The sequence below is a fragment of the Lagopus muta genome, chromosome 1, assembly GCF_023343835.1.
Source record: "Lagopus muta isolate bLagMut1 chromosome 1, bLagMut1 primary, whole genome shotgun sequence".
NCBI lineage: Eukaryota > Metazoa > Chordata > Aves > Galliformes > Phasianidae > Lagopus > Lagopus muta.
This window is the reverse complement of record NC_064433.1, coordinates 103,875,752-103,903,117: the sequence shown is the minus strand read 5'-3', so window position 1 is coordinate 103,903,117 and position 27,366 is coordinate 103,875,752. Positions and strand designations below refer to the sequence as shown.

At 42.0% G+C, this 27,366-nt stretch overlaps 2 protein-coding genes across 3 annotated transcripts in view; one reads left to right on the top strand and one right to left on the bottom strand.

Moving 5' to 3' along the window:
• The window catches only part of SCAF4 (SR-related CTD associated factor 4), a 46,402-nt gene extending 26,010 nt beyond the window's left edge, over window positions 1-20,392 (top strand). The window contains exons 14-21 of one of the 2 annotated variants that reach the window (XM_048934131.1): window positions 942-1,042; window positions 1,896-2,009; window positions 2,708-2,864; window positions 4,199-4,353; window positions 9,907-10,069; window positions 10,194-10,274; window positions 10,375-10,563; window positions 17,975-20,392. In XM_048934131.1, coding sequence (XP_048790088.1) covers window positions 942-1,042; window positions 1,896-2,009; window positions 2,708-2,864; window positions 4,199-4,353; window positions 9,907-10,069; window positions 10,194-10,274; window positions 10,375-10,563; window positions 17,975-18,816 — 1,802 coding nt within the window. In that variant the 3' untranslated portion in view covers window positions 18,817-20,392. The remainder of the gene's footprint in view (window positions 1-941; window positions 1,043-1,895; window positions 2,010-2,707; window positions 2,865-4,198; window positions 4,354-9,906; window positions 10,070-10,193; window positions 10,275-10,374; window positions 10,564-17,974) is intronic. The other variant, XM_048934132.1, reaches the window with a different exon arrangement.
• A 1,860-nt stretch (window positions 20,393-22,252) lies between these two features.
• On the bottom strand, window positions 22,253-27,002 carry SOD1 (superoxide dismutase 1). The gene is made up of 5 exons (XM_048934175.1): window positions 26,853-27,002; window positions 26,287-26,380; window positions 25,732-25,801; window positions 23,469-23,583; window positions 22,253-22,822 (listed from the first exon to the last, which is right to left on the bottom strand). The coding sequence occupies exons 1-5, from the start codon at window positions 26,925-26,927 to the stop codon at window positions 22,712-22,714; spliced, it is 465 nt and encodes a 154-aa protein (XP_048790132.1). The 5' UTR covers window positions 26,928-27,002; the 3' UTR covers window positions 22,253-22,711.
• Between the last annotated feature and the right edge of the window lie 364 nt (window positions 27,003-27,366).

The window sequence follows — 27,366 nt, the reverse complement described above, 5'->3', positions numbered from 1 at the left end:
GCCAGATCATATAATCACTCAGGTTGGAAAAGACCTTAAAGATCAAGTCCAACCACAGCTATACTTCCCTAGCTCTAACAGCCCTCTGCTCAATCATGTACCTGAGCACCACATCCAAACGGTTTTTAAACATACCCAGGGATGGTGATCAACCACCTCCCTGGGGAGCCTATTCCAGTGCTTAAAACCCTTTCTGTAAAGAAGTGTTTCCTGGTATTCAACCTACACTTACCCTGATGCAACTTAAGGCCATTTCACCTCATACTGTCACCAGATGCAGGTAACAGATGGATATTCTTGGGAGCATCAAATAGAATTGTTCTTTTTGATATAAAAATGACACAAGATAAGAATCTGTAACTAGTCAAAACCTTGTGTATGACAGTAACGTTAATTTTAAAGTACCACGAAGAGTTAATAGGTGTTATTTTAAAGGACTTAATGGCAGTGGTGTAAGATATGGTTTTGCCAACACCTCTCCCAGATTGCTATTGCTTTGCTATTAAGTGCTATCCTTAACCTGGGATGCTGGTCCAAAGCTTGAATTTCATGCTAAAAGGGTGAGTTACCTTGTTGTAAAGTATTCATTGCAGGTGTGAGGATATTTCATGGAGCAGTCTTAGCAACAGAGCGTATTTTTCCTTTTTATAATTATTTGCAGAGCTTACGCTCATCAGAATTTGCAAGTCATCTTAATAAAGGCTAACTGGACAGCTTCTGTGTGCGTCCTAACAGTGGTTTTGGTACCATGGCTAATTCAGCTCTGGGCAGGCAGAGAAAGAGGCCTTTCAAATACTCCTAAAGATACTATCCTATAGTAGCATACTTTTCACCTTTGGATGGCATAACTGACTATTTTAACACAGCTGTTTTGACATTTTGGCTTGTGGAATCTGTATTTACAAGCACTCTTACAGTCTTTGTTACCTCTTTGATTGTAGTTTGTAGTACTACGCTTTGGGTAGGACAACTTGACAAAAGGACTACGCAGCAGGATGTTGGAAGTCTCTTGGAGGAGTTTGGCCCAATAGAATCAATAAATGTAAGTATAAATGGTTCAGTGCAAGCCTAGGCTTCAAAAACGCTTTTCAGACTGTTTCAAGTTAGCTTTATTTTTAATACATTACATGGCGTTCTCTAATGTGAAAACTCAATTCATTTGTCCTCTGATTTGGAAAGGAAAAAAGGCAGTTGCTTGCTATTTGGGTTATTAAAAATGCCTTTGGGATAGTGAAAACTCCTGTCTTCATAACACTTGCCCTTTTTCTAGAGGGAATGGAGTAAGAAAGGGTCATTGAGTTCCTTGTCTGTTCTCTTCTGTCATTTTAGACATAAGCATAGAAAGCTACTATTATATGGCTGTATTAAGGATCTATATATAGACACACACACACACACGCACACACACACGTGATTGTGGTATTTTATTTAAACAGAATATGTGTCTGATTTTCTTGCTATTCTCAAATTTTGTAAAACATAATCAAAGCTCTTTTTTTCCTCAAATTTTTTGTACATAATCAGAATGATTATAAAACTGCAGATAAAACAGTATGAAGGTACAGATGGCAATCTGTGGTATTTGGAATAAAGCAGAGGTATTAGCTTTTCTTGTTTCTTCCAACAGATTAATTCTGAGGCCACAGTGCTTCCATGAATGCTGTTGGAAAATTTTAAGGATTAAATATGCTGTAGGAGTCCATGTTCTCACCTTTATTAGCATTTATTTCTGGAAGAAGATGCTGGCTGTTTTAGCCTCTTAAACTAACATTCTCATTCATACCTAGTAGTCCTTTTTGTAACACCAGTTTGTGTTCCAGTTTTCTGTAATTTAACACTTGTATGTTGCTGCCTGGTTACTGTTAACACATTTTTTTTCCTTAAAATACAAACAGATGATACCACCAAGAGGATGTGCCTATATTGTAATGGTTCACAGACAAGATGCTTATCGTGCCCTACAAAAATTGAGCAGAGGCAACTTCAAAGTCAATCAAAAATCTATAAAGGTAATTCTTGGATAATGTCAAGCTGTTGTAATTACTGTAATTCTTCTTTATCTATTTAAGATCTGTTGGTATTCTGGACTTCTATATAGTCTGGATGTGCTATTCTGCAAATTTATGTGAATGAACCACTTTATTAATATGTATTCTTCCTGTTCTGTCATGTGATTAAAAGAACTTGTATCAGTTTCTCTGAAAAACTGCCAGTAATTGTGTAACTGATGCAGTTGTGTAAATGGTTGTCTTCTGATCATTCTGGTGGACTGCAGCTATGGTTTTCTTGCTGCTGCTTAATAGCCTTATCTATAATTAAACACAGTTACAATCCTACAAAGAGTACTAATAATTAAGGAAGAACACACTCATTAGTCAGCTGTTTCCTTTTGTGAAACATCATATTTGAGAGTGACGCTGTCCCCTGAAGGGAAATAAAATTAATTATAATGAGTGGGGACCATTAGAAAAAACTGTGCCTGTATATGTGTTTGCAAATCGGGTGCCAGATTCAAGCAGAAACATATGAACTAATAGTGCCTTAAGAAAAAAAAACCTTCTATTTTCAGAGTGTTTTTCCTGCTGTTTCAGTTAGAATAGACTTGTTTGCTTTTGTGGCCTTTTTCTGGATGTGCTATTCTGTCATAACTGATAATTTAAACCATTAAAATGACAACATTACTAACTGCATGTATTTTTTCCTCAAGATTGCGTGGGCTTTGAATAAAGGAATAAAGCCAGATTACAAGCAGTATTGGGATGTAGAATTAGGTGTTACTTACATACCATGGGACAAAGTGAAGCCTGAAGATCTTGAAAGCTTCTGTGAAGGCGGAATGTTGGACAATGAAACTCTCAGTCCAGGTGAAGTATTGCTACCTTTTTAAATGCTTTTAAAAAAGTTGTCCTTCGTACTGATGTAGTGAAATTGGTATGGCTGACTTTTCAGACTCTGAGGTGCATATAAAGTGCTTGAAATGGCTGAGAAGTGCAGGATGTGCAAACCATAGATGAGAGACAGTTTACAAGCAATTAATAGCAGTTCCCATCAGGGGTTAAACAGTTGGATTACCAGAGGCTGAGCTAAAGTTGCACTTGGACACCAGACAAGCAATGAGCTGCTTGCACCTTGCCACTGGTAGTAGTCGATGTTGGAAGTGCTCATCAGTCCCAGAGCCTGGTTCCCCTCTGGTTTGTGTGAGCTACCTGTAGCAAAGGGGCTTGTCTTTGGAGAACATGTATAGGAACTGATCTGACAGCAGCTTTATGATTTCCATTGAAAAATGCCTTTTGTTTTCATGCTCAGGATCAATTCTATTAGTGAGTCTTGTATTTATCTTGACCTAAACGGAACTCTTGTTTTGTTGTAAGCAGTGAAAATACTGGGCTTCTCTGATTGTATTAAGAAAATTACCTGTTCAGTATCAGCAACTTCAATCAGTGACGTGTTTAAAATCAGCACAGAATTGCTAGCCTGCCGGCTGTTGTGATTTCTAGAAGTAGAATTAAGTGAAAACAATACTTTAAAAAAATACATTGAAGTTGCCTTAGGCTTCTGGTGCTCTAGACCACTGTGTTGGTCTTAACAGTGCAACCATTGTGTGGTGTGTTATCTCACTACTGAAATGTTACTTCAGGCTTTTGTCATTCTGTCAAATAAGCCCTAATTTAGATAGTTACTACTTTTAATAGTAATATGCTTTCATGATAAACAGGCGTGAGTTATTTTTTAAATTGAAGTCTAACTGATTTTAAACATAACCTCAGGTGTTTGAGTGTTCTCTTTCCCACAATGCCTGTTCTCCAGTCCATTTTGTCTGCTTTGCTGTCTTTTCCCAAGAAGTTCTGACAAGCAAGTGGCCCAAAACAGCCTGTTTTTTTTATTAATGTGTCAGAATGTGTGAATGCTGACAGTGCAAGGAGCTGTGAGATACAATAACTAATAAAATGAATAAATTTAATTGCCATTTTTCAGTGATTTGCTGTAATTGTGCTCAAAAATGCTTTTTTTCTTAGAAATGTGTTAAAATGTCTCATAGCTCTGTGTTTCATAACTCTTCATTTTCTGAGAAATTGGTTTAGTTAGGTCATCTCTGTAAACATCACAAAGCATATGGATTTTACACAGTAATATTTGACTACTTGCCAGCTTTTTCAGAACTGATACGTATATGCTGTTGGTTTCTTCTTTTGTATAGAGTGGAAGGGGATTCCCAAGAAGGCTGAAAATGAAGTAGCTCAGAATGGTGGTGCAGAAGCTGCGCATAATGAACCAGTGTCACCTATCCCTAAAGCTTTACCTGTTCCAATTCCTGTTCCCATGCCTGCACCAATTACAGTACCTCCTCCGCAGGTGAGAGTTGCTTCTCATTTACTGTAGATAACAAAAACTTTACAAAAGTTACTCAGTGTGGCAATACATATGTTTATAAAAGGGGGAAAATATGGTGAATTATAACTAGATCATCTTTTTTGTGTGTGTCTTGTTGTGCCTGCTTAAAAGCAATCCTTGTGTCTCTTTACTTAGAGGAGCAATACAGTCTAGTAGGAGAACATTCCTTTTATGCCGAGTTACAATGGGAATGGAAGACTTGAAAACCATAAAGTCCATTAAGCTTTGGATTGTATTTTGTGCCCAGCAGGAGCAGGGAGTCTGTTTGGTTTTCTTGAAGAAGGATGTAGTTTGCCATGTACCAGGACAGCACTGGGAACTGAATCAGCATGTGCTTGGTGGGAATGGTGGAGAACTTGCTCCAAAACCACACTGTTGCCTTAATACTAATGTAGACAAGAGCATGTGTGTGTCTGTCAAATAGGTCTTCGAAGTATTGTAGGACTGTGCTTCTGATACTTATTGTTGCAATCTAAATAAATTATTACATCAGTTTATTTTATTAGTAGGATGAAGTACATCCACTCTTTTATGACTGCATTATTTTTTTGCGTGTTCTCCAAATCACTTTTCCTTACTACTGATTTAACTCAGCTACAGATCTAAAATAGCATATTGCTTTAGTATTTGTTCATATTGTGTATGCTCTCTTTGAACAGCCCTTAGGATCTCCATGTGAAAAATTTTATATTCTGCCTTTGTTGTTACAGTGATTCTTAAATCAAAATTAATGTTCATTTGTAAAAAGAACACTGTTCTTACCACTAGTTTAAGTAGTAACAATTATTCCCTTAAGTGCTTTGCAATCTATTTCTTTTAGGTTTACTTACTGACAGAAGAGTGTTGCTGGTTTTGTAATAGTAGCTTACTTCCTGTCACTGTTAAGATGATAGTGTACTTTTTTCCAAATGGGAGGAAGTTAGAATAAAACTACTTTAAATCTTGAGAAATGTCATGGACTATAACATGGCAGACACTCAGAGAAGACCAAGAACTCATGTTGTTGAAAATGTGTATAATTTATCAGTTTACTTGATTTGAGAACATATTATGTTGAGTTCTGTGTTCTTTTGACACAGGATTTCTTAAATGCTCCAAACATTCTTAGCAAATAAATGCATTAGTTAAATCTTGTTTTTCAGAAAGATTTAATAGCCATTAGCTGTAATTGGCTTTAATTAGAATTAACTGTATCAGATATTACTGTTTTGTGTTTTTTTTTTTTGTATTTTTATTTCCCTTAAATCTATGCTGAAAAAGGAAGTGTAAAAAAAAAAAAAAGTCAACCAGTTCTAGAATATAAGTGTGTCAAGGCAGTTCATCTACATATCACAAGCTTCAGTGTTCTTTACTATGGCAAAGGTACTTGCACCTTTACAAATTCAGGCTAGGATTGAAGAACTGTATTTGGCCTTCGCCTCTGGATTTGCTTTGATTTCAGGCTGTATTGTACTGTAAAAATCATTGGTCTTTTCTGGCACACCATAAAATCAGTTTATTAGTTTGTAAACAGTTTCAAAAACTTACTACTGAAGTTCAGCTGTGATGATGGTCGTGGTGTTAGTGGTAAAAGTAACGTGTTTAGGACTTCAAGATGTGAGGAGGCTTTTAAGAATGTTGGTTAGCTGCTGTTTCTGGAAATGCACATCAGCACAGTGATACCCACATGCTCAATTGGTCTGTTAGGTTGCACTCTTTAGCAGGAAAAGCACCCAGTCCACCTTTGTTCCTCTGATCAGAAAAGCAGATTTTGATACCTTTGTTATGTCAGAACAGGTTTGATGCATTGTCTTATTTTGGGCTGTGGTAACGAAGTGTAGGGCTGCCTGACAGGTATGCCCAAACAATCAGACTGCACGATTCCCATACGTTGTCCTCCCATTTCTCACTTCTTAATCCTCTTTTTTTTTGTTATAGTCATCCCTCTTTTTCTCTGTTCCAGGCTTGCAAGGACTATAGGCTAATTGATTGTCCATGTTGGTCCCTGGTCTACATGTTATAGATGCAGATTCTGCAACTTGATGCCATTACCTAATACTAAATCCTTTATGCTACTCTAGGAAATTGTTCCTTACGCAACACTGGCCTTGCCAAAAAGCCTGTTCTCTCTAAGATAGTTCTTTCTGATTGTGAAGCATGGGTTTTATTTACGAAGTACCCTGCTAACCAGCTGTCATGTCCAGCCATCCCTTATGGTGCTGTTCGTAACTTTTGCCAGCTTCTCATGCTGTTATCTGTTGTGTCCAGCAGCCTCACGTGCTATCCAGTAGTATCTTACATCCTGGACATTGAGCTCATCTTGAGGCTAGGGCCTGGTTAGCAGCTCTGTGTTCTGTTTGCAGCCCTAACATTGTTCCACTAAATAGTTGAGATCTGAAGGAGCTTCATCACTCCTCTGCTAGAACCTAAATAGGCCTCCTGTGCATGGGCTGTGCACGTAGAAGCCCTGCTCCACTGGGTGTTGCCTGTGAGTGGTGTGGCTGCCTGCAGACTGGCTTCCTGCTGTCAATATAAGTGAAACCCATTAATGTACATAGTAGTAATGTGCTTAAAACCAGTGATATCTTTTAGAAGTACTAGCCCCCATAGGTAAGTCTAGTTCTTTGGCCTGATAGCCACACAGCACTCTTTGGCTACAATATCCTGGGTTGCTGGAAAGATAGATGGAATTTTGTTGTGTTGTGCCGTGCCACTGGCATGAGCCCTTTTCTTGCCTGTAGATTCAGATCTCTGAGGTGTTGCTGAACCTGGTCCCACTCCTGAGTAATCCACCTCAGTGATGTGCTCTGAGGGTAGGTCCTTGTTTATTTTTAAGTCATATTGCAGCGTTGAAGGTGAATTCTACTCTCAATAGCCAAGAGAGAGACTTGTGTTAGTTAATAGCACTTGTGATGCCAGTTGTGTTACACATACAATTATGAGCTTTACTGGTGTTCCATTTTCTTAGCAAAGCTTGTGATACCCTACCAAAACTGTCACTCTTTTACAGTGAAGAATGGCTCAGACTTTGCTAGGGCAATAAACTGAAGTTTTTGCCCTTACTGTGAGTTTCCCAGTCCAGCCCAGAATCCATTTTCTTTGCTTAATGAGTTGTCATCCAGAAACCACAATCCAAAATGTCCGTACATCCCTTGTTTCCTGGTATGCTATCAAGTACCACATACTTTCCCTCCCTACAACAAGATGGATTTTGGACAGCTCCTCCATTGTATACCCTTTACATAGAATGGCAAGGAGCAGCGTGCCAGTTTCTTCCCAATGGAGATACAGGTGCTCTTAAACAGATATTTGTCTTGGAGCATGGATGCAGACCATGCTGGGCCAGGGATTCTCCTTCAATTCTCAGTCTGAGAGGTATGTTTTAAAAAACAGTGGTGTCTGGACACAAACTAAACCCCGAGACATGTTTGTTGAGATGCAGCACAGTTTGTGTTACTGCTATTAGGGCTCAGTTACTCCAGTTTCTAATGCTGCTAATAAAATACCATGTTTCCCCCCCAGTGTTTATCTCCCCACGAGTAAAAGGTCTCCTCTGTAAAATTTGTGTTACTCTTTTTTTTTTTTCCTCCTGTCTAGTGGCTACTGTTATGAAATTGTTCACCAGCCCTTCTTGTCTGTGTTTATTAGCCATTGGTTCCATCTCTTCAACAGAGAAACTTTAAATTAGATATGATGTTTGTGCACAATTTTCTACTGCCTTTTTGCCATTTTAGGTAGAGTGATGTCTTAGGGTTAATTTTTTGAGGGGGAGGGGAACAAGTAGAACAGTTAAGCTTTGATAATTAGGTGTGAATATCCTCGCATATCTACCTAAATGATTTTCCTTTGATGTTACTTCTGTTCTCATTCAGTCGCAGTTTTACTGTTCATTACCTTTCTGAAGCCATTCATACAGTTTTCTCAGCTCTTCACTGTGTAAGGGCTGGCAGCACTTAAGGTATGGCCCGTTTTACCTTTGCCTTGCTCAATTCCTTCAGTTAAGTGCATCCATTATATAAACACATTTGTGCAGTCAGCAGTTCTATTGCAGGGTCTATAAACAATTTTTTTCAAGCTTTTTTTCTCTGCAGGAGCGCCTGCAAACAAACAAAAGGACCTACCAGCACTTAAGTCATTCTGGTTTTGGAGTACATTTTGTAAACCTTTAACAGCAATTGAATGCAAGCACCTCCAGGATTACTCAGTACTAGTGTTCATCTGTGCAGTATCAGCCCTATATGGTATTCCTGGGTTGAGCTTGCCTACCTATTCAGTGCTGGCCTTGGATGGTCCTTAGTGCCTAGAAGTTTATGGTTTTCTGTGCTGTTTGGCCGTTGTTCACCTAACACTCTGTAAAGCACCCCCACAGTCTGGCCAACTGTCCCACATGGGACCACCTGTAACTTTTGTCAGCCTCTCAAGTTTTTTTTCTGACTCTTTTTCTCCTGTCCGTGTCTCAATGTCTCCATGTGCAGTGGTGCCTCAGATCCTGTTCGTTTAGCTTAACCTCAGGCAAGGGCTAAAATTAATGTTATTGTAAAACAAAGATAAATAATTAAATTATTATTAAAAATTAAAGAATTAAAAAGTGACACTTCTATATTATAGCCTAATAATCAGTGAATTTGAGTCTCGTAATTAGTTGATTTAGTAATTCTAATAGCAAAAATTTTAACGTGCCTCAGCTCCCTGACACTTCCCATTAGCGAAGAAGTTGGAACAAAAGTTTGAAGTGCTATTGGTTACCTGGCAACTTTAAGCATCTTTTCAGGTTTAAGACCATTTTACTTAGTTCACTTTAATGCCACTTTGTTCAGTTCTAAGAATAAATAAAATAGGCTTTCCCTTTACACCATAGATACGTAAGGTAGGGTGGGCCTTTGTTGTAGTAGTTCTGAAGTTTGATGCAGGCAGGTTAGTTATGGTCACTGGACTACACAGCTCTCCTTCACTTCAGTAGTCAAATTTTAAATACAAAACATATTTTGATTTGTCCTTTTGATTTCTAAACACTTGCTGTAGCTTTTATAGTAAATTAGTAATTATGAGTCTAGTAACCAGTTTAATTTAACACAGTTTTCATTCAGAAACAACTTGATACCTACCAGAATTTAAAAATAAAGACTAAGGAAAGAAAATTCACTCTAGTGTGCAAATTCAGGTAGCAAAATGGAAAAAAATAAATAAAAAGAGAAGGCTTCTAATTGGTTCACATTCGTGGTTTAATAGTGCTTTGTGCCAGATGGTAAAATGAATTTCAGCTAGTGTGTAAAGTGTATATTTAGATGACTTGTCATCATGCAGTAATAACGATTTAGCACAGGGTATTTATTTTTTTTTTAAGAACAGAGGCAAATGAGATCAGTGTTGATACTTTAAGTTGTAAGTTCAGCTGCTGTTACTTAAGCCACCTTGCTGGGTGGTAATTTGAGATGGCTTAAATTGTTGAACAGGCTAAACGTGGCAGAGAGTCTTTGTCTAAACAAGGAGTAACGCATTTAGTCTCGAGGTAACGCACTTCTTTTTTTCCCTTAGGTTCCACCACATCCATCAGGTCCTCCTGTGGTTGGTGCACTCCAGCCACCTGCTTTCACAGCGCCTCTAGGAATTCCGCCTCCTGGATTTGCTCCTGGAGTGCCACCACCACCACCACCTCCATTTTTACGACCTGGTTTCAACCCAATGCATTTGCCTCCAGGTATAGTCATAGGGATATGCAGTATTTCTTTTAACCATATACCAAATAATAGTATTTGGCATATCAACAGCACGGCTACGTGTTGGTAGATGATGTGTAGCGTTAATGCATACGTTTCTTATAGGCTTTCTTCCTCCTGGACCACCACCACCTATAACTCCTCCAGTATCTGTTCCTCACACTCCAGCAGTAAACATCCCAAACTGTAAGTGCTTAAATTCTGAGCAAGCAATGATAGAAGGAAGCTACCATGCAAGCAGAAAAGCTGACTTATTTTTTTAATATGTCACTGCGTTCTTCCTTAGCTACAGCAGCTGGAGTGAATGAAGACACTACGAAAGATGCATCTGTAGGAAATCCCATCCCAACAGTGGTTTCTGGATCCAGAGGAAATGCTGAAACTACTGATAGTTCCAAAATATATGCAACCGTTCCACCTCCTGTAGCACCTACTAATGTACCTGCTCCTGTCACCCAAGCTATTCCGCTTCTTGGTAAGTTCATTTTGTGTATATATTCTTCTGTTCTATTGTTCTGTGAATTTATAGTTTAATTCTGATTTTGCTGCTGACTCAGTTAATGGTGAAGTAGAGCAGATTTCTTAAAACTGTTGAAATTTCTGTCCTCTTCGGCTTTTAAATATTTGATTTTACAAGAAGCAGTAAAACTTCATTAGTCAACATTTGTTTTATAAACAAACAAAAAGCCATAACGTTTAACTTAGAAATAGAGGACAGAATGCCATGTTGCCTCCTTTAACAAATGGAGGTTTTTACAACATACAAAACTTAAAACATTTGTATGGCATTTGAGCTGAGTTTTAGACTCAACTATTTCATGTATAGAGGTTACTAGAAGTTTATCTTTACAGCAGAACAGTATTTTTTTAGTGTATTTTTTAAAGTCTATGAAAATATGGTGTGCTTTTTATGTATGGAATGAATGATTTTAATAAAATGGTTAAAAAAAAAAAAAAACAACAAAGAACAAGTTTTATTCAGTCCTGTAGTTCTGTAGACTACAAAACCTTCTTCCAAGTTGTTACCTTAGAAGTGTCCCTTCATGTATCACTGTCAAGAATACATACACTCAGAAAACATTTCCTACTGAGGTTGTTATACTTGTGGTATTTTAGATCTCTTACAAAGTGCCTGACAAGTGAATGGGACATACAGTTTGAAGTATTTTTCTGTCCAGCAATATGCAGTGCATACTGCAAAACAGCAAAAAAAAAAAAAAATTGTCTCCCTGGGTGCTTAACTGCTCTTAGACATTTGAAGACTACATTTTCCAGTTGTTGGGATGCTTCATGTTAGAAACTCCAAATGAGAGCTTTTGAAAGGGATTTTTCAAAATCTGAAGTGCCTGTTCTCTCTGAAAACCACTCTTATAAAAAGTGAATATCTCAAACCAGTAGCAGAATATTTATGGAGTACAGAAAGGTGTTGTTTAAGAAATAAAAATACATAAATATCTTCCCCTCTTAATGACCAAAATAAATTTTTAGCAGTTGTAATACAGCATTACCAATAAACTTCAGTTATTGTTGGAGTTTTGCAGTGTCTTCGTACAACATAACTGGAACTTCTTATTCCAAGCCAATGTCTGCAGTTTGCTGTATCGCTGTACACACAGCAAAAATATTTTATGAAGAAGATTGGAGTGAAGTAAATGAATTACTCCATTACTCAGGTGCTAGCTTTCTTATTCTTATAAACTCAAGGAAGCTGAATTTGCTAAGTCTGAAACTGAAGAATTTGGCTTTATTTCTGTTAGCTGTTTACTGAGTAGTCGAGGTGGATAAAGCTATTCATGGGGTCAGAGTGACTGCTCAACAGTCGGTCTCATCAACAGGCAGATAGAAACTTTCCTCTTTTTCTGAGATTGTCTGCTCATGTATTAAGACAGACTTACAAAGTAGACTCAAGATAATAGTTAAGAGATCTGTGTTTCTTTAAGTAAATGCATTTTTGTGTTAAGGAGCGTCTTATTTTAAGAAGTTAGAGAAACAAGGAGCTAGGTGAAGGAATTCCATCTTGACATTTTGGAGTTAAGGGGAGCTAGTCACCATCGCATACATGATACAAGAAAATTAGTTTCAGTCTTTTTTGAGTCTTTTCAGTAAGTTAACACCAATGAAACACTTGTGTTAAAACCACCTCAATTCACATAATAACGGAGCCTAACTCTGCGTGTGGGAGTCCAGATGCAGTCTCCCTGTGAGCTAGAAGCAAACAGTGACAGAGGTGATGCTTACTGCTATGCATGCTGACCAGATTGCAAAGTGTCCCTTGAGCCTTGAGCTCCCCGTCGTCTGAATTCAAGAGCTGGCCAGGCTGCATCGTCGTTCCTTCCTTTTCGCTCTGCGTCAGGTTTCGCTCCTAGGGAAATCGAAGCCTGGGAAATGGAGTGTGCTGAGGGTTCACCATGTGTACGGGTGTGAGATGCAATCTACGTGTGCATCCCAGTCCCAGAGCCCAGGACTGGCAGGCCTGACAGTTATGTGTAGCTGTAGTGTGCAGTCTTGTGCAGTCCAGAAGCAAATGACCTGGACGAAGTAAGTGGGCAGGTACAGCATCACCCTCAGTTAGTCTTGGGGAAAGTGCAGGAGAGGGAGTCATGCTTCAGACTAATCAAACCTGTGTTTGCAAGCATATGGCTTAGCAATTTGAATATACGACTGATCGTGTGACTAGTTGCTCACAGAGTCCTCTTAAACTGCTCCTTATCATGCCCATGATGGGGCTCTCCAAGCTGAGACAAAGAAGGTGGAAGAAAGATTTGCTTGACAGCATCATGAAGTATGTCATGAGGACTGCTTGGGGAAGTAGGGGTAAAGGGGCTTGAGTAGTTTAACAAGAAGAATGAAGAGATGGTCTTCGAATATTTGGGCAGGATAGAAGAACTTACCGCAGCAAAGCTGAATTCGAGGAATGAAGATTGCTTTGAAGAGACTCTCAAATTTAAATTCAGTAACCTTGCTTGAGAATACTTTACGTAGACTGTACAAATACAGAGACTCTTTTCTAATTTTTGTAACTCCAGAATGAAGCTTATCTATCTGTTTGGTTTTCATATGGAAGATATGTCACAAAGTCATTCCAAATCGATGATTGTAAGATTTCATATGCTTTCTTAGTATTGTAAGTTACATTCTGTTTCACCTCCACTAATTTCATTTGTGCCTCCAATGTAATTCTTTCATCACTTCTGACAAAGACGTGTTTGTGCTTCAGTGAGGTGATCTTTTGTGGACATTGGTGTTTTTGTTTTTGTTTTTTTTTTGTGTTTCTTTCGTAAAACAAACGAACACAAAAAAAAGACCTTTGGGTTGTTTTGATTTAGTTGTATCCTTGATCATATTCACTGTTGTTACAGCTTCTTGTTCTTGATCGGAACAAGATTATCCAGATTGTTACTGGCTTTGTGAGTGTGTCCTCATGTGTCACTTTTAAAATGATCTGGCAAGGAGATATTTTTAGACTCCTTTTTCATGTACATTCTGCAGAAGGTGACAGCCTGATATCATTTCTGATTTGCCAACTTGTTCTTCCTGTTGAGCAAATGCTGTAATATGGATCAGTAATAAATTGCTGTTTCAGATGCTGTGTTTCAAATACTCAGATTGTGATCTGTTATCTTGATTAAACACATCATATTGCAGTTGGTAGGTTTTTGTCTAATGCTGTCTTTCCCAAAATTTCTATAATGATAATCACGTATTATCAAAAAATAATATACCATAGTTTTCAGTGAGCTTGGTATTCATTTCCTGTTAATGCACACTGAGTACAGTTCTTTGCTCCCTCGCTGTTTTGCTACCCAGTAACCACATGGTCTTTTTGTAGTCTGCATTAAATGATAAAGGACAGTGTATCGTCTTCCCTGAGCTCATCTGAATATTATCTCTTACAAAGTGTGTGTGGGGACTTAAGGAGGTAGAAGCATTTTCCCAGTACAGGTTATGAACAACCTGATGTTTCCAAATTTCTTGTTTGCCCATTTTAAAAGCATAACACTGCATGCTTGCTAATTATATATATGAATGTTACATTTCTAATACTACTGAATGGGAATTCAGAGGTAAGGGAACACATCAACTCTCAAGCACCGTTCGTGGAATTCATTTTTGCCTTGATGACCCTTTGTCCTGGATGACTGTGGTATTTATGTTGTATAAAATGGGAATGGTAGAAATCCTAACATTGGTAACCAACACTGTACACATACATAGCTGGGCTCTTGCTTCCTTCTTAAAGCATCTTAAGTGAACAGGGGCAAGTTCCTGTTGGCTTCAGTGATGGGCACTGATTGCTGAAAAACGTTGGCATCTATAGTAAGCTGTTTAGGGTGTGAAGCAATATTAAGACTCGTATATTTAGGCTTCTTTATGTTCTTGACCTCTTAAAGTATTCTTCATGAAGCATCAGAAAAAGACACAAGACTCAAAACATTGTGTTTGGTACTTCTAAGAATTCCCTGATAGTATGCGATGTTTCGTTTTAACATCCTGCATTGCCTACTGGAGTATGGTGGGAGAATTAATGTGGCAAGCAGAACTGCGGAATGTAAGCATCAGCCTCATCCTGAAACCCTTGGTTTGATGATCTGCTGGATTCCTAAGCTTTTGACTTCATGTTCTCGTGTACTTTTATCCAACTTGACAGAGTTGTATATGAAGCAAGGTATTGAATGCAGAAAATGTCACTTGCTTTCCTGTAACAACACATATAAGAAGCAATTTAACAATTGTGAGATACTGTCATCTTATGGAGCAGAGTTCAATTTAAAGAAAGAAAAAAAAGCCACACTACTAATGAGACGCCGCACTCCTTTCCCATGCTAGCATTTTTAACACTGGTAATTATCACAAGGGAATGTGTCCAGCCAGAAGAGAATATGACCAGGATTACAGAGCCACAGCAGTCTGGCTTTTTACCTGATTGTCAATACAATAAGGACTCTTACTGTGAGCTCTGTGGATAGAAATACTCCTTCAGGACAGGTAGCATTTGGGCTGTTCTTCATGAGTAAAGTGAAAGCAGGACAATCTTGATGCTGGTTGGCTGCTCTTGCATCTGTGAGAACATGCAGGTAGTTGGAGATGGGGTTGTTTTTGTAGGGGTTCTTTGCATTAAAGGCTTCTCGAGTGCTCATGGCCTTTCCTTATGCATTACTGATAAAATATGCATTACTGGTAAAAGTCACACAAAAAAACACCAGCATGTGAGAGCAATCTGTATTTTACACATGTGAACAGAATTAGCATTTAGGTATAAGGGCTGAGGATGAAGTATGCCAGCAATAAAAGCCATGTCTTGTAATAAGAGCCATGGTTGAGGCAGCTTAAGCAGAGGAAGCAGCCAGTAAAAGGGATGGCTGAGGGATGGTCAAGTCCATAAGCAAGAAGACCAGGCTGCCTACAGAAAGGCTTGCAAATGTGAGCCCATAAATGAAACAGGCTGGGGCAGATAAATTCCATCACTCGTTTGCACAGGTATGAGATGGTCATTGAATAACTTAATTGCTTCTCTGAGAGCTGCTGCATTTCTCTTCAGGTTTGATAAGCTATTTACATTTTGCATGCTCTCTTTCCTTATGTAAAGCAACAAAAGACTGAATTTTCTCAGGCCTTGCACCTGATTTGTGCCGCTAATTTTACTGAACATTTTCAGTTAACTTGGGGGTATTTCTGGACAGCTTTTTTGGAGTTAATTTTTAATTAGTGCCTAATTTGTCAGCACAAGTAGAAACTAACAGTGCTTTCTGCAGTATACTCCAGCCTGGAAAGGTGAGAGGGTTTATTGAAAACAAAAAGCGTTCGGCTGCATTAATGATGCAGTCCGGATTGAAGGAGAATGACTTTTTGGATACATTGTGCTGCTTCCATGCATTGTTCTTCTGTGTAGAAATTTGGCCAGGAGATTGAAATGGCAGGTATTGTTTAATTGAAAAAGCTTATCTCACTTGCCTCATGCATCATAGCCCTCACTTCATCTGCTGCTGTAGAGCAGAAACATGCCTATGATCTTCTTCAGCCCATTAAATCTTAGTTCTTTCGTTCTGCCTTATTTTTAAAATTCTGTGGTAGAATTTACATAAAAACATCCCCGAATCTCAAAACTCAGCAAAATAAGTTTCTTGGAAGGCACCATTAGCCATGTGTCTGTCTTGCCAGATGTGTGGGACTGAGTCTAGGAGGAGCTCAGACAAGACGGCAGGTTGCCTTAGTTTTAAACCAAGGGGGAAGGGGCTGCTTATCTTGAAAAGAAAAGCCTCAGAAAAAAAAGCAAGCTGTTGCTGGTGGATCATTGCTTTCAAAGAGTGTCATCTTTCAAGCCGGGTCTTAAAAGTGGCTGCTTGGAGGGGAAGGTAAGGTGGCACCACGGACTGGAAGAACATGCATCCCTTTGCTCCCTGAGGTTTACTCACCAGTGACACGTAGTTTCCTTCTGTCACCAGTATGAAATGCATGAAAAGGTTTCTCTTCAGACACGTCCTTAGTGTGAGAAGTGGTGTGGTGGCAGGGCACTAGTTCTGCAGAAAGCTCAGGCTTAGCTGGGCTGCAGATGCTAAATACATCAGCTGTGATGTCTGACTGGAAGGTGGGATGTCTGCACACGTCTGCTCTGTTCTGCTCAAGATGCAGTTTTCAGTGTGACACTGCCAAGTATTTAATTTCAGTGTTAATCTAGGTGGCTGGTTGGCATTTCAGTTTTGCCCAAGGCAGTAGTTACAAACTTGCATGTAAGCTGCATTCTTGCATTTCATTTTTATTAATGTGTGGGGAAATAAAACCATTTTCATTTTGGGTTTTACTTTAAAAATGTCTGTATAGATACGCTCTCTCAGGTATGCAGGTAAATTCCTTGTGAGCAGAAATGCCTGGGGCTGATGGATCCAGTGTGAAAGGCAGAGGGCATGAGCCAGTAGTGTGGGTTGAACACAGAGGACTTGCACGATGAGCTGCACACTTAATGGTGCAAAGCACCCATCTGCCCCTCATACTCCTCAGCTTTTGGCCACAGCTCCTTGAGTTGGTGTCAGCTGCCTTTGAGAAGTTCCTCTTTTTCCTCTTAGGAAGATCATGCTGAAACCAAGACTCCAGTGCTCCAGGAGAATGAAAAATGGAGAATAGTTGACACTGGACACATGCTATGATTCTATCCCAATCTGGTGCTGGTGGGGGGCAGCCCTGCCCACAGCAGTGGGTTGGAATGGCGTCATCTTTGCGATCCCTTCCCACCCAAGCCATTCTGTGATTCTGCAAAAGATAGAAAACTGTTGGGAAAAAAAAATCCAGAAACTGTCTGTTGCATTTCCTTTTAGTTTTATGTTGCAAAACCAAACTTGTGTTACCGATTTTCTTGGGAAGGGTAGATGGAACTGCACAGCTCCCAGCTCCTTGCCCAGCAGTGCTCTGACTTTAGCTCCCCGTCACTTACTGCTGCCTTTTCTGCGCTTAGAAGTCTTGTTGATAACCCAGCTGAAATTTCAGGTATTTTAGCCAGGAATGCCTTAATGGTGCTTATCACAGAGGAGAAGGGTTCTAGAGCTAGCTGAGGTAGCATGCGCCTGTAATGCAGAAGCCTGTGAAGCATAACACATTAGGGAGGCTAACCAAAGCAAGGCACGGAGTTGGAGTTGAGGCACTCAGACCTGCAGACGGTGCAGCCATGAGGAGAAGCAAATAGCTGCTGTCTGTCTCAACAGTCGTTATTTGTAGCACGAAAGAAACTTCTGCTGAAGGACAGAGCTCTCTGGACAGCGTGCAAACCGTCATGAGACACGTTGCGGCCGGCTCTCCCCACGCCATTTCTGTGTTACTCGTTTCATGAGACTTTCTGAATGTTTTTAAAACGACCTTACTTTATTTTAACTTACGCTTCTGTTTCTTTGCTTCAGGCACCCAAGGAGTCGCGCCGCCCCCTCCGGCCCCCGTTGTTGGCTTGCAGACTCCATCCACCGGCCTCCTGGGTGCCCGGCCGGGCTTGATACCGCTGCAGCGACCTCCAGGAATGCCACCGCCTCCTATGCAGCGGTTCCCCATGATGCCACCGCGACACATGCCGCCACACATGATGCACAGAGGGCCCCCACCGGGCCCGGGGGGCTTCGGGATGCCTCCTCCCCATGGAATGAAAACCCCCTTCCCTCCTCCGGGCCACTTTGTGAGGCCTGGCGGGATGCCGGGAAGCGGAGGGCCCAGCGGACCCGAGGAGAACAGAGATGGGAGGCAGTTCAGGAACGACAGGCAGACGTTCACGCCTAACAGAGACCAGGAGAGGTTCGGAAGGAGATCTTTTGGCAATCGTGTAGAAAACGACCGCGAGCGCTACGGCAACCGCAGCGACGACCGAGATCACGAGCGGCTTGGTAATCGTGACAGGAGAGAATGGGGGAGAAGGAGCCCCGAGCGCGATAGGCACAGGGACATGGAGGACAGAAACAGACGGTCCAGTGGACATCGAGACAGAGAGAGAGATTCTAGAGATAGGGAGTCTCGCAGAGACAAGGATGAAAACCGAGGAAAGGAAAAACCCGAGGTGACAGACAGGGCAGATGGTGACAAAAACCACGAATCTCATAGCGGCAAAATGGAAGACGCAGACGTTGTTTCAGAACTTCCTAAAGGAGAGTCTGAACCCTCAGGCGTAAAGCCTGAGGATGAGTTGACATCTGAGGCTACCTCATCCGTGGAACAAGCTGAAAAGGATCTGAGCGCGGTCGCGGAGGCTCCTCGCTAGGGACTGGAACCTCTCAGCCGAGGACAGGGACATTTGTTGGAGTGTAGAGCTTTAGAGTTGTACAGTCTGCTGTATTATACTTGCTTCTGCTTCTATCAGCCCCTCGGTAGTTGGCGGGGAATTGTAAGCAATTTGATTGCTTCCCTTCTATTTAAAATAGCCACAACGTAACACAAAAATACTGAAGATATGATTAAAATATTACCCATTTTTGCTGTAACTTTTTTAAAGTTTTGACTTTAAAAAGTTTACAAATCAGAAGTAGAAGTGCTTTCTATTTTTTTTTTTTTTTTTAATTTAAGAAAAGGTAACGGTGAAAGCTCCTCAAAACAATAGGGATGTGTTTTTAATAAACTCTATTTTCGTAACAAACCTTAACGTGTGCTATTCTTCCTACACTGCACTGAAGTGGAGAAGGATCGTTCGACATCTTTTAAGTTTGAACTGCTGACGCTGTACGGGAGTCTAAATTAGACTGTGCTGTTTCTATTTGTTAAAAGGAATCCATCTGTTTGTGTAGCTATTCACGGAAGCCAATTTTTATTTGTAATAGTCACCTTGAGTTTTAGCTTGCTGCATTTTAATGATCTACCTGACCGTGGGAGGTAAAGGTTAGTTTGGAAATGTGAATTGCGGGGCTATTTGCAGTGTTCCGTTCGGTATTTGCAATGCGACCGAGCCTGGTTTTGTCTCTTTTTTTTCCTTTCCCCCCTCCCTCCAAGTGGTTCTGTGCTAAACGCCGCCTCATCAGCGTGAAGGGGACGCCTTCAGCCATCCCTGGGTGACTCTGTGAGGCTGTGCAGTGGGCGGGAAGGGCACCGCTTCAGCACCTTCTGTACCTTACGCACTGATGGCCGTTTGGAAAGCGGGGTGAAAGAGAAATCAAAGGCAGACACCAACAAACAATGTGCGACGCAAAGCCTGTCTTTATTGAAGCGGGGCTGGGAGTTGATGGGGAAGTGAGAGACCGCTCGAGGATTTTAACGTGCTGCCTGTTCTCACAAAGCCGGGCTGCTACCGCTGTGTTAATGATGTGTACCTCCTGTAAGCCTGCAAGAGGTAGGTCTGAAGTTTTTAGCCGCCGAGCGTTGTTACCTGTTGGACTGATGGAAAAAGAATGCTTGTTTTTGTGTTTGTCAGAGTTTTACCATTTTCTCTCCGGGTTACTTAAAGAATTTGGGTAGATTTTAACAGGGCAAATCCTGCTTCTTTGCGGTTGGCCCTTTGGGTGCAAAAAGTCTTGAGAGACCGCTGCGTGACGCCGAGCAGCCTGAGCCCCAACACGTCCATGCTGTATCGGTCTCTGATCAGCCCACGCACTGAATGCGAGGCTCGGGCTGCACCAGGCGTTCAATTGAACCTCGTTATGCTCTGAAAGTGTAGTGGAAAAATTGTATGAATCCTGTGCATATTTAATTTTTTTTCTCCTTGCTATAGGCGTGTTCTGCTTTTAAAGTTGGTTTTTTTCGTTGGTTTTGTTTTTTTTTTTCCCCTAAGCGAGGGCAGCTGCTTTTTTACATCAGTACTTTTCCATAGCTGCTCTGTGGCAGAGGAACTTTTCTTCTGGGGGAGGGAGAGGGGAGGGAAAGCAAATGTGGAGTTATGAATGGGGAAGAGGACATATATTTTTATGTTCTTGCAATAGCAGAATAAAGAGAGAAAAAAAAACCTGTTTACATACTTGTACTGAACTCAGCTTCCATGTGTTAAAACTCGTGTCCTTAATGTCTGTTTCACACTTAACTCCATATATAGCCAGACACCACTGGCACACTTTAAGACCATCTCAATAAGAACTGTCATACTTCTGTATGGAGGTAGGATTTTCTTTTTTAACAAATCCACTTTTATTAAAAGATTTAAGGCAAGAATAAAAGAAACGGAAGGTTCATCTGTTCACACAAATGCCACCTCTGTATCCTCTCTCTTTCTGGGAAACTGGAAAACAGTAGCTAGGGAGAACTTTGGATGTTGTCTGCATGATGCTTTATTGCCTCCTGAAGCAGTAACCATGCTGGGGATGCATCACCAGTACAAGTGTATCCTGCTCTTGAACTGACTATTGAATCTCTGGCTTTAGAAACAGAGAAGTCAACTCAGTGTAAGCATCCATTACAGGTAAAGACCCCATAAAGTTAACAGCTAATACCTTGATTACTGAGCCTATGCCTGCCACTTAGGGCTGTGTGCATGTATATAAACCAAGTGTTGCTTCTCCCTGCTTCAACAAGCGCTGACTTCTGGTTAGCGCCTGCTCAGATACTTCAGCCAAGATGGCAAAGACAGCTGAATGTGAAGCGCTGCTTTCAGAGAAGCAGGGTTCAGCGCTGACTGTGGCTGAGCAGTGGAGCTGCCAGAGCTTTCATCCTGTGCTTCTCACCCTGCTGTTGTCACGCACCTGCGGCTTTCCCCCCCACTTAGGGAATAGGGAGACAACATAGCAACCCTCTGAGCTTCTAACCATAAGGAGGTTGTGATGGTATCATGCATTTTCAAAGTGTTCTGAGATCCTCAAATTCTAAGAAGCAGTTTGAAAGGTACACCAACTATCATTCTTCAGCTGCAGCTTAATGAGAGCACAGGCCAACCCACCAGGAGAGGTACAGATGGGTAGAGGCTGTACACACCTGTAATGCCACCTGTAATGAATGCAAGTTCAGTGTTTTTAGAGTCTTCTTGCTTTTCTGAAAGCCATTCCATTTGTAACGTGTTACACTGGAATCTGGGTGTCCCTGGAAGTACAACCAACTACTTCCACGAGTATCACTTATGTACAAGATAAAAGGAATGTTGATACAAGTCTTCATTAAAACTCATAATTTTCTCTATTAAAAGACTTGGAAATCTGTGTCTACAAGGTACATAAAAGAAAAGCAACAGCTGGAGCAATCTCAGTGATGACACCACTGACAAGACTTGAGGAACTTGAATACAGAACTCCTGCCTCTGCACATGCATTTTATTCCAAGCTTTCTCCCTATTAGAAACCTATAGAGCTTGAAGGAGATGTCCTCACCACCACATCCAGACTGCCACTGAACACCAACCCCAAATCCTCACCACAGGCAGGTTTCTGCACCTGCCCACAAGAACCCAGCCCCTACTCTAAGGCCACACATGCTGCAAACAGACCATCTTGCACACTTGGGGCTGCCCCGCAGTACTTCAGCATCAGACTCCTGTCACATTTTACAGCAAGAGGACATTTCTGTAAGAAGGCATAAAGGCACTGGCTGGGATACAGAGCCAGGTGTCAGGTTATTAATACAGGATGTGGAACACTTTCAGGGATGCACCCACAGAGCAAGGCAGCAGTTCCAAGGTTGCTGCCTCAATGCAATTTGTTGGACGCTATCAGTGTCTTGCAAGCTACTGCCATGAAGTCCAAGCCTTACAAAGTCAGCTGTAGAGTTTTAATAGACTGCCAAGACCAACATACATTTTGCCCAGCAAGTTTATTACCCAATTTGAAACATACAGTGCTGCAAACTGCCTACTGCTATTTGGTGAGTAGCTTTGCTAGAACTCTTAAGACTCCTCATCTTCTAAATCCTGTAACATAGGAGCAGCTTTGGTGTTCAGCATGTGATCCCTGCCAGCCATCTTCCATTACACAGAACAGGAGCTCCAGTTAGCAAAGACTGCACTTCACATGGTTACAGCAGATGCTTTAGCAGAGGACTACAGAGATTTTTCCATTAGCAACACTTTAATTGCAATATACATAATACAAAATTATGTCAGTATTCACCAGTTAAACTGATACTTGAGAACGCAGAGTAGTAATGAGATTAAGTGATAAATCTTTTGCTTGCACAAAGAAGAGCAAGAACAGCGATCACAATGAAATACAGCTCATTTCCCACTGCCATCTTAAACATCTCAGGTACAACAGTTAGCACTTGGCTATTCCAATTACACCACAAGCTAAACGAGGTCCAGCATTTCCAGTTAGTTTGCTCTCATTATCTCCCCCTCTACCCAGGTCATCACTTTTTGCATGGACCTAGAAGAGAATTGAAGATACCTTAATTCATGTCATTGCATTTTTCATTACACACATACTAGCAGTGACTGCCAGCTACCAGTGAGGCATTACAGCACAAAAAGCACTTACCCATTTTGTAATGCTGAATGCCAAAGTGGTATACATGCTAAGGATTCAGGACTAGATTTACCCATAAAGATACATCACCTTCAGTTGTATTTGTTTGAACTGGAAGTCATCAGAACCCCAAATTTCAGAAAGTTATCACTACTCTAAGAGCAAACTCAGACTCCCAGTTCACCCTCAGAGCTGCACTGAAGATGCAGCATCCCAGCCACTGCATTACATGTTATATTGCAGAACTCCCTGCTACTTGACTGTCAGAGCAGCACACACTCTTTCCCCAGCATAAGAGTCAGCTGCCATGCCTTCCACTGATAGCATTTGTGGCTGACTACAGGTTCCCTACTCAACTCAGCTTCCTTTAATCACACACAGCCAGAAGCACACTTAAAATTATCCTCAACAAGGGCAGCAGAAAATTAAGATCTCATAATAATGAAGTGTCACCACATTAAAAACCCCATGCTAAAACCTGCATATCAAACAGCAAGGACTAACCCACTGCTCTTTAAAGCCCCTAGGTTGGTAGCAAGGCACTTACCACCATGGTACGGCCAACGATGCAGTGTGGTCCAGTAAGAGAAATGACAGAATCTTCTATTTCTACTTCTGCCACTCCTCCCTTAGCAGTCACATTGCCGAGGTCACCCACGTGCCTGCACAGAGAAGCACAGAAACTCAAGAGTCTGGTTGAACTGAAAGGCCTGACATGGCCTGCACAACACAGTGCTAAGTTACCACACTCAAGTACTCCATCTCATTTCCCACAACACACACACACACACACACACACACACACACACACACCCCTACCCCCCCAGCCATGGATTTTAACTCCTTCAGTTCAATACATGACTTAAATCCAATCTGAGGTAGAACTTGAAGTATGAAGGCTAACCCACTTGTGGGAAAGGAGTGCCATTATCTCCTAGCAAGCTAAGCAAACAGTGCTCAACTCTTAAGTGCTTGCAATTCCTTCATGCTGATGGAGACTGTTTCCCTCTGCTCAGAAGGAAAATCTTAAACTACTGTCTTAACCTTTCCTGTACATACAAAGCATGACAAACATTACTACTGTCCTTTTACTGTATACAACAAATCAGCTATTCCACAAAATGCTGCTGGCTTCAGGCTTAAACAGGATTAGTAAAAGCAGTTTGACAAGGGATAGGTCAAAGGGGATACGTGAAATGCTGGCTAATGTCTAACCAGTGCAGGAGTGACTATTCAAGTCTGCCTGGCATTCCCCCACATTGACATTACACAGTTTAGGTGGGTTTTAATCCTCACTCAGCTCAGTATTTGTAGAACATTTGGACACACTGGAGTTTTTTCCCCCCCTACACAACTACCCCCAAACAAACCATTCATTTGAAGCTGATGGAACCTCAAACACCAATTTGTTCCCCGAACTGTCTATGCTCACAGGGTGAGCAGCTCTGCTAGCTACCTGCCAACTACCTGCTTCCTGAGAAAAGAGTGCTGATTTCATATTTTTAGCTCCATCCTAGAGAATAAGGACAAAGGCAATTTTCCCTTTAGGAGTTTGCTTGATTTAAGCAACCAGGAAATTTTAGTACAACAGGCTTCAACTGTAGCCTTACAGAAGCACAGCTTACTTCTCATGCTTTCATAAAGAACCCCCAGCCTATAGCTGCTTGAGCAGGCAGGTTACATCAGAAGCAAGATCTGACAGAGAATCAATAGAAGCCACAATGCTCATGTAACTGTGACCTTTAGCATTAGAGTGCCTGCCTGCCTGCGAAGCCCTTCAGCCACCATTTTGCACTGCTTTCATCCAGACAGCTCTCACCCCATGTACTTCATCTGGCAAGGGACTGATCACTCCAAAAGATACCAATCAATAACAGAAGCTGTAGGTACAAAGTACCTAAAAAACTTACCAACACTGTCAGATTGGTCACAGTGTTTGACCAGAACCTACTTCTGCAAGATCAACCCACCTTTTAGACTTGCACAATCTTTTAGGCTGAAGGCCAGCACGATAGCAGCACCTTCCCAGTCTTGGAACCCAGTGAGCATATTACTGTAACTGCTGCTCAGCAGTGGGCTCAAACACTACATAGATACCTCAGACACAAAAGGGTCACCCCTCAAAGGTAGCTGGGCCATTTAACTACTTCCCAGGAAGAATTCAGTCAGCTTCCACTGACAGAGCACTTTCAAGGCAAGGACAGAGGCATTCAGTGCAAACAGACCAGTACTTATACCTGGCACACAACCCCTACAAGAATACATCCTGTAGGCAGCACAGTGCCTAAGGCAAGAGGTTAAGAAAAACCCAGCACACCAAATGAATAGCCCCTGTGCCAGGCACACATCTTGCAGACTCTCCAAGGCCCCGGTGAGGGTCCTCACAGGCCATATGACAAACCTACACACAGCTCAACACATGAGAGTTTAGGGCCTCTGCTGTCAATAGCTAGATCCAAAAGAGAAGCAAGGCACCACTAGAGGTATTAGTACAGGATCCTCCTTTCCCTTCTCACTTATCTCCTAATGAACATTCACTAACAGCCCATACTTACTTCCTCTTCTCCCTAGGCTATGATAAGACCATTGTACTAAAGACTACATTTTGCACACGCTCTTGAAGCCAGGGTGCCTGAAGCACTGCTGCGCGATCGCCAAGTACCTTGCTAACTGACCTCAGAAGTCCTGCTGAAATTGCTGGTTTCCCTCTAGCACTATCCTAGCAATTAGACAGCAGCATCTCAAGCTGAAAGCCGAATTTACACAGCTGCTGCAACTGAGTAGCATTGGGTCAGGCCCATTAAACTCACCTATCTGCGTCTTTTGGTCCACCGTGCTGCTTGCCTTCAGGATTGAAGTGAGCACCTGCGCTGGTACACCCTGAAAAAGAACAACCACCAAAAGTAGATTCATCACAGTAAGCAGTTAAAGTTGGTGTTTATACCATACGTGACCTTAGTCCTCCTATAGTGTGAGAAAGTTAAAAATCATTACTGATGAAACAGCTACTCTCCAGCTAGATCTATAAACATACAAACATTACTCCAAGTTCAACAAATCCAGATGACTCATTCAAGAACGCTCTTCGCCAGATGAAAGTTTTCCAATTTCTTAATACCAGGTTAAAAACTAGGTCAAAAAAGTAATTAGGCCAGTGCTTGATATACCAGGCCTTGAACAGTAGCCTAAATGTGTTCAAAGAATATTCTGAGAACCAATTCCTTAGGAATCATAGTTTCTTAGAACAGATGTGCAGTCATAAAACACACATATGCTGAAGACAGTTGCTGCAGTGACACTAGAAGCAGCTCCTTGAAGCTGATCACACTGCAGCTGTAACTCAGAAGCTAAGACAGGCATCTTACCATTTGTGTTGTCTCCAAATTCATGGACATGGAAGCCATGATCTCCATCAGACAAGCCAGTAATTCTTCCAGTAACCTTTACTGGTCCACTACCCTGTAGCACAAAGAGCTGATTACTACTGATGTGACTGCAGCATTAAAGAGATTCATTACAAGAGAAGCTTCCAGGTCAATAAAAATTCAGCTACCAATGCAGAATCACCTAGAAGCTAGAAGCGAGCCCCAAGAACTCTACCCAAACAACAGAATATATGCCTGAGAGTTGGCCAAACTCCCCTTAAACTCCAGCACTGGGGGCCGTGCTCACAGCCCTATGCAGCCCGTTCCACGCCCACCGCTATGATGCGGACCCTTTCCTTGACCCCCAGCTGCCCCAACCCGGCGCTCTTCCACGCCCACCCCGCAGACACGAGGCACACCCCGCCCCACCGACCGGCGGACGCAAGACAACAGCCCGGCCTCCCTCCTCCCGACGCCCGCAGCCGCCCGCCCGCCCCGCGCCATGACTCAGCACTGCGGCCGGACAGCGTGCTGACAGAGCCCCACCCGCCGCCGCCGGGCCTTGCCTGCTGCTGGAAGTGAATGACCCCCTCCACGGGGCCGTCCCCCTTCATCACGCACACAGCCTTCAGCGTCGCCATATTCTCGCAACGGCCGGAGAGGGCGCGCAGTCACACAGCCGCCTACCAGCACCCGAGGGCTAACATGCCCGCCTCTCCCGCGGGGCTTATATAGCGCGGCCGTCAGCACTGCGGCCAATCACAGCGCGCTCTCTGGTCTTCTCGCGCAACTACAGTGCGAGGATCTGTCAATCAAGAGGAACGGCGGGCGTTGCGGAGGGAGAGCCAATCAGCGGCGCCGTCTCCTGGGCCAATGGGCAAGCGAGCCGCCTCCAACCGTCGGGCGCGCGCGGGGGTGTGGCTGTAGGGGCGGTTGTGTAACGGCTGTGCTCCGTAATTGTTGCGCTACGGCAGTGCGTGCTCCGTGCTATGGCCGTTACCTCTGCCGGTTACCTAGCTCGGGTTCCTCTGTTGAGTGCCTGAAGGGACTGTGGCGGGGAGACCTCGTTGTGACCTTCCA